This window comes from Hemiscyllium ocellatum, chromosome 29, assembly GCF_020745735.1.
Source record: "Hemiscyllium ocellatum isolate sHemOce1 chromosome 29, sHemOce1.pat.X.cur, whole genome shotgun sequence".
NCBI lineage: Eukaryota > Metazoa > Chordata > Chondrichthyes > Orectolobiformes > Hemiscylliidae > Hemiscyllium > Hemiscyllium ocellatum.
The window spans coordinates 20,893,483-20,906,325 of NC_083429.1; the positions used below are offsets into that span (position 1 = coordinate 20,893,483).

Genomic DNA, 12,843 nt, shown 5'->3' on the forward strand with positions numbered 1-12,843 from the left:
CAAGGTAATACATGGTGAGCACCAAGGATCAAAGGAACTTTGCTGTGCATGTATAATAGTCTCTTACAGTATCAGAACAGATGGATAATTGGCTAAGAAGTGGTCTACTTGCCTTTATCAACTGAGTCAGAGTTTAAGAGCAGTGTGATTATGTTGGCACTGTACAAAATGAGTTTTGTGTGTAGTTCTGGGATCCACATTATAGGAGGGATGTGAATCCTATGGAAAGGGAACAGAGGAGATTTACCAGATGTTGCCTGGACTGGAGAGTTCAATTATTGAGACATTGGGAGTCTGGAATTGTTTTCATTAGAGCAGAGGAGATTGTGAGGGGACGTGATTGTGATGTAAAAGGTTATGAGAGGCACTGATAGAGTCAATAGAAAGGAACTTTTCCCTTTGGTGGAGAGGTCAATGACCAGGGGCATAGATTTAAGGTAAGGGGCACAGTGCTAGAGGAGATGTGAGGAAAACCTTTCATCACCCAGTGCATGGTGGAAATCTAGCACTCGCTGCCTGTAAAAATGGGGTTAGAGACGAAACTCTCAAAACATTTAAGAGGTTTTTAGAAAATGAAACCTGACGGGACCAACACCCCATGATTCTATGGACTACCAAAAATCCATAAACCAGGAGCCCCCCTCAGACCCATAGTCTCACTACCTGGAACATCAACTTATAGACTGGCCAAAGAACTACACGCAAAATTGAAGTACCTAGTAGAAGAGTCACAGCACTCCATCCACTCCATCCAGGAATTCCTAAAAATCATCAAAAACTCCAAAATAGAGGAAGACGAAGCAATGATCTCATTTGACGTATCAGCACTCTTCACCTCCATCAACATCGGCCTGGCAAAGGAAACACTTACCACACTTTTAGAAGAGACTATCACACACACATCAACCACCATCAATCACGTTACCAACGAAAACATTATGAAGCTAGTGGACCTGTGCCTCACCACTCACTTCACTTTCAGCAACATAGTCTACAAACAACCCAACGGCACACCCATGGGATCTCCGCTATCGGGATTCATAGCAGAAGCGGTAATGCAAAGACTAGAATAAACAGCCCTACCAACTATCAAACCAAAAATCTGGGTCCGCTACATAGATGACACCTTTGTCATCACAAAACGAAACAAGATAGAAGAGACATTTAACATCATCAATAACACCCTCACAGGCATAAAGTTCACCAAGGAGGAAGAAACCGACAACAAACTCGCATTCCTGGACTTGACAGTCGAAAGAAATGACAACGGAGAACTACAAACCTGCGTATACAGAAAACCGACAAACACTGACCAAATACTTAACTACACCAGCAACCATCCCAATACACATAAACGAAGCTGTATCAGAACACTATTCCAACGAGCCACCACACATTGCAGCACAGACAAACTTTGGAAAACAGAGGAGAACCACCTATACAATGTTTTCAAGAAGAACGGATACTCAAATAATACAGTGCGCAGATTCCTCAAGAACAAACCACGACAAGCAGACCAAACACAGCCAGAAACCCTAGCTACCTTACCATACATCAAAGAAGTTTCAGAAATGACAGCCAGACAACTAAGACCCCTCGGAATCCTAGTAGCACACAAACCCACCAACACTCTCAAACAAAAAGTAACAATCTTAAAAGACCCAGTACAACCCATGGACAAAACTAACGTCATGTACAAAATTCCGTGCAAGGACTGCCACAAACACTACGTAGGACAAACAGGAAGAAAGTTAGCCACCAGGATATATGAACACCAGCTAGCCACAAAAAACACGACCCCCTCTCCCTCGTAGCCCTATACACGATTGAAAAAAAAACACCATTTTGACTGTGACAACACATCTTTCCTGGGACAGGCTAAGCAAAGAAATGCCAGAGAATTCCTAGAGGCCTGGCACTCCAACCACAACGCCATAAACAAACGCATAGATCTAGATGCCATCTATCAACCCCTCAGAAAACGGACAGGAAATGACATCACCACAAACCCCAGGAACCCCAACCAGGAGAATGATATGAATAGAAAGCAGGAGACAACAGCTTCGCTTCACTTGGAGGTCACCACTGATGATGTTACCTAACCAGGTAATGAAACATCTGGATATCAAACCTACAGCTCAGCGAGCAAACCTACACCCTAAAGGTTTTAGAAGTGCACTTGTGATGCAAATATACAAAACTTTGGGCAAGTGCTGGAAAATAGGAATAGAATTGCTTGGTGATTGTTTTTGATTGATGGGCCAAAGGGCCTTTTTCTGTGCTGTCAATCACTATGACTCGATGAGAGTGCAGAGGAGATTTATGAAAATGAGAACCTTCAAGATTGTATGAAGATAGTTGGAGAGGTTGGGCTGTCTTCCTCAGAAAGGAGAAGGCTCAGAGGAAATTCAACAGAGGTGCGAGCAGATAGGGAGAAACTGTTATTGCCTGGAAATAGATCAAGAATGAGAGAATGCAGATTTTAAAGTAATTTGCAAAAAGCAGTAAATATGATTTGAGAAGAAACATTTTCAGACAGTGAGTGGGTTTTTGGTGTGGCATGTTCAACCGACTAATTCAACAGGACATTAGTTGAAAATTTTAAAATAATAATTCTTGGGATTATGGGGAAGGTCAGGGGCAATCATTTAAATCAAGATGTTTGTTTGTAAACTAAGTACAGACACAGTGGGCCACATGGCTTTGTTGAGCATTGTAATATTATTCTCTATGATTTTGTTCAGTTAAATTATCCTATTTTCCCTAAATAAGTAATCAGTGACATTTTTCAATGACATACACCCACACTGATTCACTGCATACCCAAATACAATATATAAACTTCCACAAACCAATTTTAAAACTCCAAACTAAAGGTTATTTTCTGGTCCTTAATTTCTCAAAAGAAATGCAAAAAAGTTCTGTCCCAGTTCTGATTGGCGTTAATCTGTTGTATATTGCACTGAGTAGGACCAATTAATGCCCAACTGTTTGTATCCATTTTTGAGATAACAATATTTATGCCTCTGCAACAGAGGGTGGCAGAAAGAGCATATGAGAAAAGAACCCTTTCCTCCCCATATCTCGTTTTACTATCAACCATCTTTTTTGACAATTTCCTTTGCCTCCTTGATCCTTACCTCTTACAATGAGCTGAGGTAACTGAACGAGCTTTCTGTTACTAAAATTGAGACAATCTGGTTCGCTGCCCAATTGTTTTCCCATTAATTCAACAGAGAATGCCCCTGTCCTCACTCCAATATCTATTAATCCTCATGTCAACTCCCCTTATGCTTGCTGTCAACTCATGCTGTCTATAACAATCAGTTCCTGTCCTCTCATCCCTATTTCCACTCAGTTGCTGTACACTTACTTCCTATCTTAGTCCCTGGTTAGCTGTTATCATTCATAGCTTCTTTTTCCCTAATGCTGTCCCCTCTCTTCCAAATCTGCAGTTAATTCATACTTATGAAAAAGCCTATCTCCAATCTCCCTTTCCTCATCAGTGTGACCCTCTTGTCACCATTCAAATCCATTGTCATGTTTCCATTTTTTCTTGTGGAGTCAAAGAGTCACATAGAACGGAAACAGAGTCTTTGGTCCAACTAGTCCATGCCGACCATAATCCCAAACTAAACTAGTCCCACCTTCCTATGCTTGGCTGATATCTCTCCAAACACTTCTTATTTGTGTCCTTATCTAAATATCTTCTAAATGATGTAACTGTACCTGCATCTACCACTTCCTCTGGAAGTTCATTCCACACATGTACCATTCTCTGTGTAAAAAACAATTGCCACTCATGTCTTTTTTAGATCTATCTCCTATCACTATAACAATATGCCCTCTGGTCTTGGAATCCTCCATCCTAGAGAAAAGTCACCTTCCATTCACCTTATCCAAACCCCTCATGATTTTATAAACTTCTATTCTCTCCAATCAGTTATCCCCTCAACCATAGAATGACTGTAGTCCTGATAGAAGTAACAAATTATATCCAATGTGATTTTAACCCTGGTGAACTATCCCTTGCCATTCTTGTCAACCTGTCTGCAGCCTTTGTGTCATGGCTGACCACACTTATTCTCCTCCAACCCTGCTCCTGTGTCATCTATCTGTCTTCCTTTTGATTGCATCCTTGTCTAACCAGTAATAGCTAAAGTGGCAGTTATAATGGCTTCTTGAATCTAATTGAAAAATGTCACGACTTGACTGGGAAATGCGCACTGATAATCAAGTCCCACTGTTCCACAAATCACCACAAATTAGTAAAGACACAAATAAATCACCAAAATGACCAACTTGCCTGACTGACTTCTATTCAGGACAAAGTAATTCACATTGGGTTTCGTCATTAATAGGAAATAACTCTATTATAATACAACAACTTCAAGAAATGGCAAAGAAAGAATGACTAATTATTACTTTGTGACTTAAACTATAGTGCTTTAAAAATCCTAAATGAGCCCACATTCATTCACATTTCAGAAAGAAATAAAAGACAAATAGTTTGACACAAAATTCATGGGTGGAAAAATGGATTCAAGGAAAAATACAATGATCAAAATTCTCAATCTCAAGCATGGGAAGAGTTGTTTCTCACAATTCCTTTTGTAGTGATTGTAACGAGGTCAGCCTAGTGGATCTTATAGAATAGGAGCTCCCAGATTGGAGATGTTTACCTGGTTCAATCTGAGACCACTGGCTGACAAATCTAAACAGAAGCGTCAGGGATTCTGTTCACTCGAGGAGTTGGCTCGGAGATGGCTGGGTTAGTGTCGTGTGCTAGATAAAAACAATGGCTGCAGATGCTGGAAACCAGATTCTGGATTAGTGGTGCTGGAAGAGCACAGCAGTTCAGGCAGCATCCAAGGAGCAGCAAAATTGATGTTTCAGGCAAATGCCCTTCTGTGTACTGTGCATGTCTAAATAAAGGGTGACGTGGTGACTGAATATCAGCTTTCATGAAGTTACTTCAGCTTTTAACTTTGCAATGATGACATACTGTTGCCTGTCATTCTTCATTTCAATAGGTGATCTGCTAGACCTAGGTGTTCCTTGCATCAGAATTATTTCATTTAACATTTTTGTGCTTCTGTCTTTTCACTCAGAGAAGGAACAGAGCAATATTTTCTGTTTTCTGTCCCTTGATCTCTTCTTGCTCTTCAATTATAGGTTTGTAACAAACTGCAGTTCAAACAATCAGGTAGCTATCTTCAGGAAGATTACTTACTTCATAATCCTTGGTGCCACTCAGTCCCACTAATGTAACAATCTCACTGCTTCAACAGCAACACTGTCTTATACAGCTCAAAATTTGCAGCATTTGGTTTTACCAAATCGTAAATCTCTTCTGGTATTTCAGCTGGATAGTTGAAATGTTCCCAAACTGCCAGTATCTAGTGGCCACTCAAGTGTTACTTTCCACTTGAGTGTATGATTAAGGAGCAGAAGTTGGCCATTTCATCCCTTGAGCCTGTTCTGCCACTTATTAAGATCATGGATGGTCTGATTACTCCATATTCCTGTCTATTCCCAATAACCTTATCTAAACTCTAGCTACAGTTACAACTGAGGCTAGTGGAGTACACTGTCACTCGAGTACCACTAGATCATGGGTCCCAATGTAAAATAAACAGAGTTGTTCTGGTTTCCAAGGTTACAGAATAAATAACTTGGCAATGTCAAGTCTTGAGCAAGCAGATCTATCAACCAGATTTCTCAATAAGTTTAGGATGTGGAAGCTTTAGAACGAGTGCAGAGGAGGTTTACCAGGATGTTGCCTGGAATGGTAGGAAAATCTTATGAGGAAAGGCTGAGGCACTTGGGGCTGTTCTCATTGGAGAAGAGAAGGTTTAGGGGAGATCTGATAGAAGTGTATAAGATGATTAGGGGTTTAGATAGGGTAGATACTAAGAACCTTTTACCGCTAATGGAGTCAGGTGTTACTAGGGGACATAGCTTTAAATTAAGGGGTGGTAGGTATAGGACAGATGTTAGGGGTAGATTCTTCACACAGCGGGTTGTGAGTTCATGGAATGCCCTGCCAGTAGCAGTGGTGAACTCTCCTTCTTTATGGTCATTTAAGCGGGCATTGGATAGGCATTTGGAAGTTATTGGGCTAGTATAGGTTAGGTAGGATTCGGTCGGCGCAACATCGAGGGCCAAAGGGCCTGTACTGCGCTGTATCCTTCTATGTTCTATATGTTCTATAGATCAATTGAAAAAGAGACCAGATTTCTTTGAAGGGCTCTGGCCTGAAACGTCGAATTTCCTGTTCCTTGGATGCTGCCTAACCTGCTGTGCTTTAACCAGCAACACATTTTCAGCTCGTTTCTGAAAAACAGACACATTGCGTTATTCTATAATGAAAATTTGTGAAGCAAAGGAATTTCTGAAGTCTATTCATCTGATGTTTTGGCAAGTTTAGTTCAATCGCTTATCAAACATGATTGTTTTTGAAGTCTCGCAGAAATAGTTTGCTCGCGAAATACAATTTTGAAGTGTTAGTTTCAAAAGAACAAATAGGTTTCACTCTGAACTGATCCAGAGGATTTTCTTCTCAGAAATGGGAGTAATCAGCTTAGCAGCTCATTCACAGCATGCTTTCCTCCAAGTTAGCTTATTCTTAACAGGGTCCTTCCAACTGAGTGTGGTGCTGGAAAGGTACAGTAGGTCAGGCAGCAACCAAGGAGCAGGAGAATCGACGTTTCAGGCATAAGCCAGTTTCTTTTCAAATCATCCCCACCAGGATCTATAGCAATCATATGATTTCTAGGTGCATTCGAACATCATGCTATCTTCAAGCTGCTGTACAAATGTAAATAAATATAACGTTGTCACCAGTAGTTGAGATGTTAAACCAAGACTGTCTGCTCTGCAAGGTGGATGTACAAATTGGTGACACTATTTCAGAGAAGAACGAAGAGAGTATCCCTGGTGTCTTGGCTAATATTTATAATTAAAACAAATTATTTGGTCACCGTCAACTTGGTTCTTGTGGGAGAATTTTCTGCACATTGGCTGCCACAGTAATGACATTACTTCAGTCATTAAAATTTAAAAAGCTCTGAATTGGTTGCAGGGTGCTTTATGAGCTTGTGAGAGTCACTTGATGAATGTAAATCTTTCATTTTATAATGTTACTGCTTTTCCATTTGTGTCAGTAGCAAGTCTAGAGTCCTGCTTTCACTCTGTTTTCAGGGTGACACTGAATGACAAATGGTGCTCCTCCTATGTTGGCTAAACTTCCTTTATGTATCAGCTTCTCTTAAAAGAGAAAGGAGCCAGTGAGATAAAGTGGAAGAAATCATTGTGAGACTGATAGCAGTTTCTGACTATCCAGGGCAAATTGAAAGAAAGTGGAAGTGTTTCTTGTAGATTTGTAGGCAGCTATCGAGAGCAGGGAGGGGAAAAATCGAGCAGGGCTGTGCAGAATATTTGAGAGATGCAAAACTTGTCTAAACTTGTTAATTATTCAATTTCTTCCTGCATTGTATATTGATCTTGGAGGTCATGCTCCACACATCCATGTGCCATCTCTTGCCACACAAATTTCCCATTCTCAGAGAACTAAGAACTGCAAATGCTGGGGTTCCATAGTATCCACTGATTATTTAAGGATTAAGGGCTCCCTTTCTTGTTCTCAGCTCGTTTCACCTTTATTTCCATGGCTGCATCGAATAAACTCCCAACCAGGCTGCAATTTACCCTGTAATCTGCGGTCCCTTTCCCCCGATACACTAACACTGACTCCGTTGCTTTTCTATTCCATCCATAAAATAGCACCTCCCCTTTAACCTTCTGAAAGTTGTTCAGAATTTGTCACAATGTCAAATTTTCCATCTCCAAATTGCCAAACTGACAGTAAGGATGCCTGAATAGAGTGCCTAAAACCTAGCAGATGTGATTAATATCTCACCCCACCAATTACCAACTGAGAGCACGAACTAACCCTCCTGATCACTGCCAGGGGATGCGAATTAATCAAATGATGTAAAAATGTTCAGAACAGAACTGTGTCTGATAATTAATAAGTAAGAATTTAAGAGGAACGTTTCACACAGAGTAGTTTGGATTTGGACCTCACTTTCAGGAAATGCGATTTGGAAGAATAATTTAGACATGTTTAATAGGTGGGCCAAATATCCTATCTCTGTAGTTCTAAGCAATATGGAATTCTGTGTAAAAGATAAGACTGAAGAAGGTGATGAGAACGTGACATCAGGATTAATGGGAATAATTAAGAATTTCAGTCAGGAGAAAGTCTAGTGACGACATTGGAATGCTAGTGACAGAGATATCCCTCGTTCTACCAATATGTCAATCTTTCAAAAGGGACTAATTATGCTTATCTGAATTCATATTTTGTCTTCTTAATGAATGGAACTTACTGGAGATTTAAAGCAGTAAAGTCACCCAAAGGATTGCCTTATTTTTAAGATGCAAATAATAAAGCATCTTAAAGTCAATGTGATTAAATCATTTAAAATGGAATGTTCAATTGGGCATAATATTTACTTTTAAACTTGTCTTAATGTTTTCTGTTTCTAGATTAAACAATGCTCCAGTGAGGGGCTATGAAAAGGATGTTGGAAACAAAACAACCCTAAGGATCTTTTACCCGGAATCAACAATTGAAGATCCCACCGTTGAAAACAATTTTGATACACTCTTTGTGCTTGTACCATTTAAGACAGCCGACATTCACTGGTTGAAGGCGATCGTGTACAATGAGACAAAAGTAGGTATCCTGGATTGAAACTGTAATGGTTCACACCAGCTACATCCAGACTGGAGCCATTCAGAATTACTATGCGGTGCTTCTGTACTGTGTTCACGAAATGATTAAGAGTTGCAGCTAAACTTTTCCTGCAAAAGCTCAATTGTTTGGGGGCCTTATTCTGATAAGTGATGTCGTGAATTTACAGCCCACCGTTTACAAAACAATGCATTCTGACTCAGTCACATTGGTATGGGAGGTCAGGTAACTCTAAAAATAATTAGTGGAGACAAATTTAGGTCTCTTACAGCAGAAACAGGTGAAGTTATAATGGTGAAAAAAGACCAATTAAATACATGTTTTGGTTCTCAAAGGAGGCCACAAAGAATGCCCCTAAAATGTTGGGGAGCACAACCAAGTGAGAGGAAGGACGTGAAGAAAATCATAAATAGCAGGGAAATGGTGTTGGGAACATTGATGGAGTTGATGGCTGATGTACCACCAGAGTCTGATAATCTACAGCCCAGAGTACGAAAGGAAGTAGCCCTCGAGGTACTGGAAGCATTGGTATCTGGTACACAGATTTCTCTCCACAACTGTTGCCAGACCTGCTGAGTTTTTCACAACAATTACTTTTTTAGTTTGTTTTGGTTAGAGAATTACTTGGCAGACAGGAATCAAAGAGTCGGAAGAATCTGGTCTTTATCCAAGTGACAGCCAGTGACCAGTGCAATAACACAGGAATCAATGCTGGAACCGCAGCTATTCACGTTGTGTAGAAAGGAGTTTAGATAAGGGGGCTAAATATAATATATCCAAATTTTCAGATGATCTCAACTATGAGGAGGATGCAGAGATGCTACAGTGTGATTTTGGGCAAGTTAAGTAAATGGGCAAGTGCATGCCAGATGAAGAATATTGTCAATAAATGACACATTATTCACTTTGGTGGCAAAAACTGTATTAGAATCGATGTGGATCAAATCACTGGATTCTCCTTTCCCATTGCAAGTTCTCCTGCCCACAGCAGATGTCCTAAACCCTGCCACCAGGCAGACAACACAACTGCCTGGAGTCTTTCTTTTCTTCCAAGAACAGAGCCAACCTCCTTCACTATGATTTCCCTCAGTGCCACTGCATTGCTATTTTCCACCCTGCCCGCAACCCCCGCCCCCCCCACCACCCCCAGCTCATTTATCTTCCTGCATTATGATGCCAATGTCAGTTAGCTGATCTGTCCTGCATCCAAACAGTTTGAAAATACCTTCAAGCTATTGAAACAATTATAAAGGCTGAGGCTTCTGTTTGCCACCTTCTGGGTTTTCTTAATTGCCTCACTTGTAGTCACACTCTCTGAAGCCCTGACCACTCATCAGTTGAGATGACCGAGGGTGCTGTCTTAACATGAGTGACCGCTCCCCTGAAATAAAGTTCCCAAGTAACTGTCCCCTCTCCCTGATGTGTCACAGCATCTGTAGTTTGGTATCTAGCCCAATTATTTCGTGCTGACATTCCTGCAGCTACAGACACTTAGCAAGACACTTTGAATCTGGATCAAAGTGGCCTTCAGAAGCTCCTACATCCTGCAGTTTCAGCGCATCATCTTTGCTATTTCTCTATGGTGCAATTCGTAATGATTTTCATTGATATATAATAATTAAATGTCAATATAGTACTGCCAATAAACTTTACCAATGCTATTAAAGAACTAGCAATCGCCAATAAATTGTAGATATCTGAGGACTTAAAACCTGCACCTTTTCAATGTCATAAATTACCTCCCATGGCAAAGCCTCTCAGCCTGGTACTCAAGTTATTCTCTGCCTCTTCTCCTGCTGCTGTCTTGAAGCTAACCTGCTCACTCATATTGACAATTCCATTGTACACTCACACAGGTGGCTTCATTGTAGATCCACACCAACATTTCTGTTATTGCTCGCCATAGACATTTGCATTATATACCCACACATATTATCAGTAAATACTGACACAGACATTACTATTACATATCTTCCCATATATTTTGATTTTACAAGCAAATTAACCACTAATTATCCACTGTACCCATACTGACAGTTCCTTTAGACATGCACTTACACGCATAAGTTATATACTGTGTAGAAACCTAGGAATAGGAGGAGGCCATTCTGCATCCTCAGACCTGTTCTGCCATTCAATCAGATCATAGCTGATTTGTGGCCTCCTCCATGTACCTGCCTTTGGCCCATATCTCTCAATGCCTTTGCTTAACAAAAAATAATTTATCTTGGATTTCAAATTAACAACTGATCTAGCTTCACCTGCCATTCATGGAAGAGAGTTCTATTCCTTTGTGCTTTGGAAGTGCTTCCCAACATCCCACCTGTACAGCCTGGCCCTAATTTTTAGACTAGTCCTAGAATCTCTAACCAGTGGAAATACTTTGAGTCCATCTACCTGGCTTGTTATACCCACAAAGTAATTTCCGTATACACCCAAATAGACAATCTCATTATCCCCTCACAAGACACTTCCCTCTAACAGCCACTTAGACAGTTCTATGATGCACCAACACAGACATGACTCTCAAACACTCACTCAGACAGGCACCCACATATTATAGACTCACATGATTATTCCCATCAACCAATTCCACATTGACACCTATATATACACTCACCCAGACATTCCATTAAACACCCAGCCAGAATTTTCCTTTCTACAAGCACGCAGACAGTTCTCTTATACACCATAACTGACATACATTTTCACATTTTATACCTACACAGAAAGTTGTACGATACACTATACAGAGTTTCCAATATACGTTCATATAGACATTTCCACAATATGCCAATACAGCTAATTCTATTGTACTCCTACACTGTTATTTCAACTATGCACCCACAAAGTAATTTCCAACATGCTCTCACACAGACAATTGCAATATACACGCCTAAAAACATTAACATTTTCCACTCACATGAGCGGTTCCATTATACAAAAGCATTGATAGTTCCATTTTCCATTCACATTTAATTATGGGTAAAGATGGACATTTCCACTTTACAGTGACATAGACCATAATATTGCACATCCACATGTCTATCTCCATAATACACCCACACAGCTGAAATATATACCCTGGCAGTCATTTCTATGATACACCCAATGCACTCAATTGTTTCACACTGACTGTTCTATGCTACACCTGTTCTGACATGAATATCACAACCCACAGAGTATTGTTATTATGCACCAGCGTTGTCATTTTTACTGGAGACCTACAAAACACATACGGACTCGGTTGACAATTATACAGACATTTCCATTTCACTCCTATACATGGAAGCACAGAATTGTTACAGTGTAGAAAGAGACCATTCAGCCCTCATGTCTACACCAGCTCTCTGAGCATTTTGAATTACTGCCAAACCTCTGTCTTTTCACATAACTCTGCACCTTACTCCTATGCAAACAATCAGCCTTTGGGAGTGACCCAGAAGTAGGGAAGGAATGGTGATATATTTTCAAGTCAGGATGGTGAGAAGCATTTTTCAGAAGAGAGTAGAATATCCTTTATTGTTATGTCTACTGCAGTACAGAAGTACAGGAGTATAGTGAAACGTTTTTACAATGGCTGTCTTTGCTGGTGCCATCTTAGGTACAAGTACCGAGGTACAAATCTTGGAGACAAAACAAATGTTAGAAATAAGATAGTTATAACATTGTTGAAGGATTGACGTTACAGTCCAATAAAGAATTTCAAACAGACATTACATTGCAGAAGCTTAGCGGGCATATGGTCTGATTGCCTGTGCCAGGCCCCAGTCCAACATTTGTCCCGCTCCACTCCAAGCTTCCAGTACACTCCCAATTGGCACTCAGCTGCACCAAGGTAAGTTGTGCTGCTCTGGGACTCGTTTCCCCACACGCTGCTCTGGGACTCGCTTCCCCACACGCTGCTGCAGGACTGCTAAAAAGAGAGAAGAGAAACAGAACAAGTGGAGCGTCTTCCTCTGACGCCAACTTGCCCTCGCCCTTCTCAGTGGAGATGCACATGTGGTTGTGGATTTTGGAATGTGCCATTCAGTTAGTCTTAGTGAATTTCTGCAGTGCTTCTTGTAGATTATAAATACTGC

The 12,843-nt window shown here is 40.6% G+C and overlaps 1 protein-coding gene across 1 annotated transcript in view; it reads left to right on the plus strand.

Annotated features, from left to right (window-relative positions):
• Positions 1-12,843, plus strand: part of LOC132829509 (CMP-N-acetylneuraminate-beta-galactosamide-alpha-2,3-sialyltransferase 4-like) — a 213,870-nt gene that overhangs the window by 144,165 nt on the left and 56,862 nt on the right. The window contains exon 8 of the mRNA XM_060846728.1: positions 8,554-8,743. Within this exon, the coding sequence (XP_060702711.1) occupies positions 8,554-8,743 (190 nt within the window). The remainder of the gene's footprint in view (positions 1-8,553; positions 8,744-12,843) is intronic.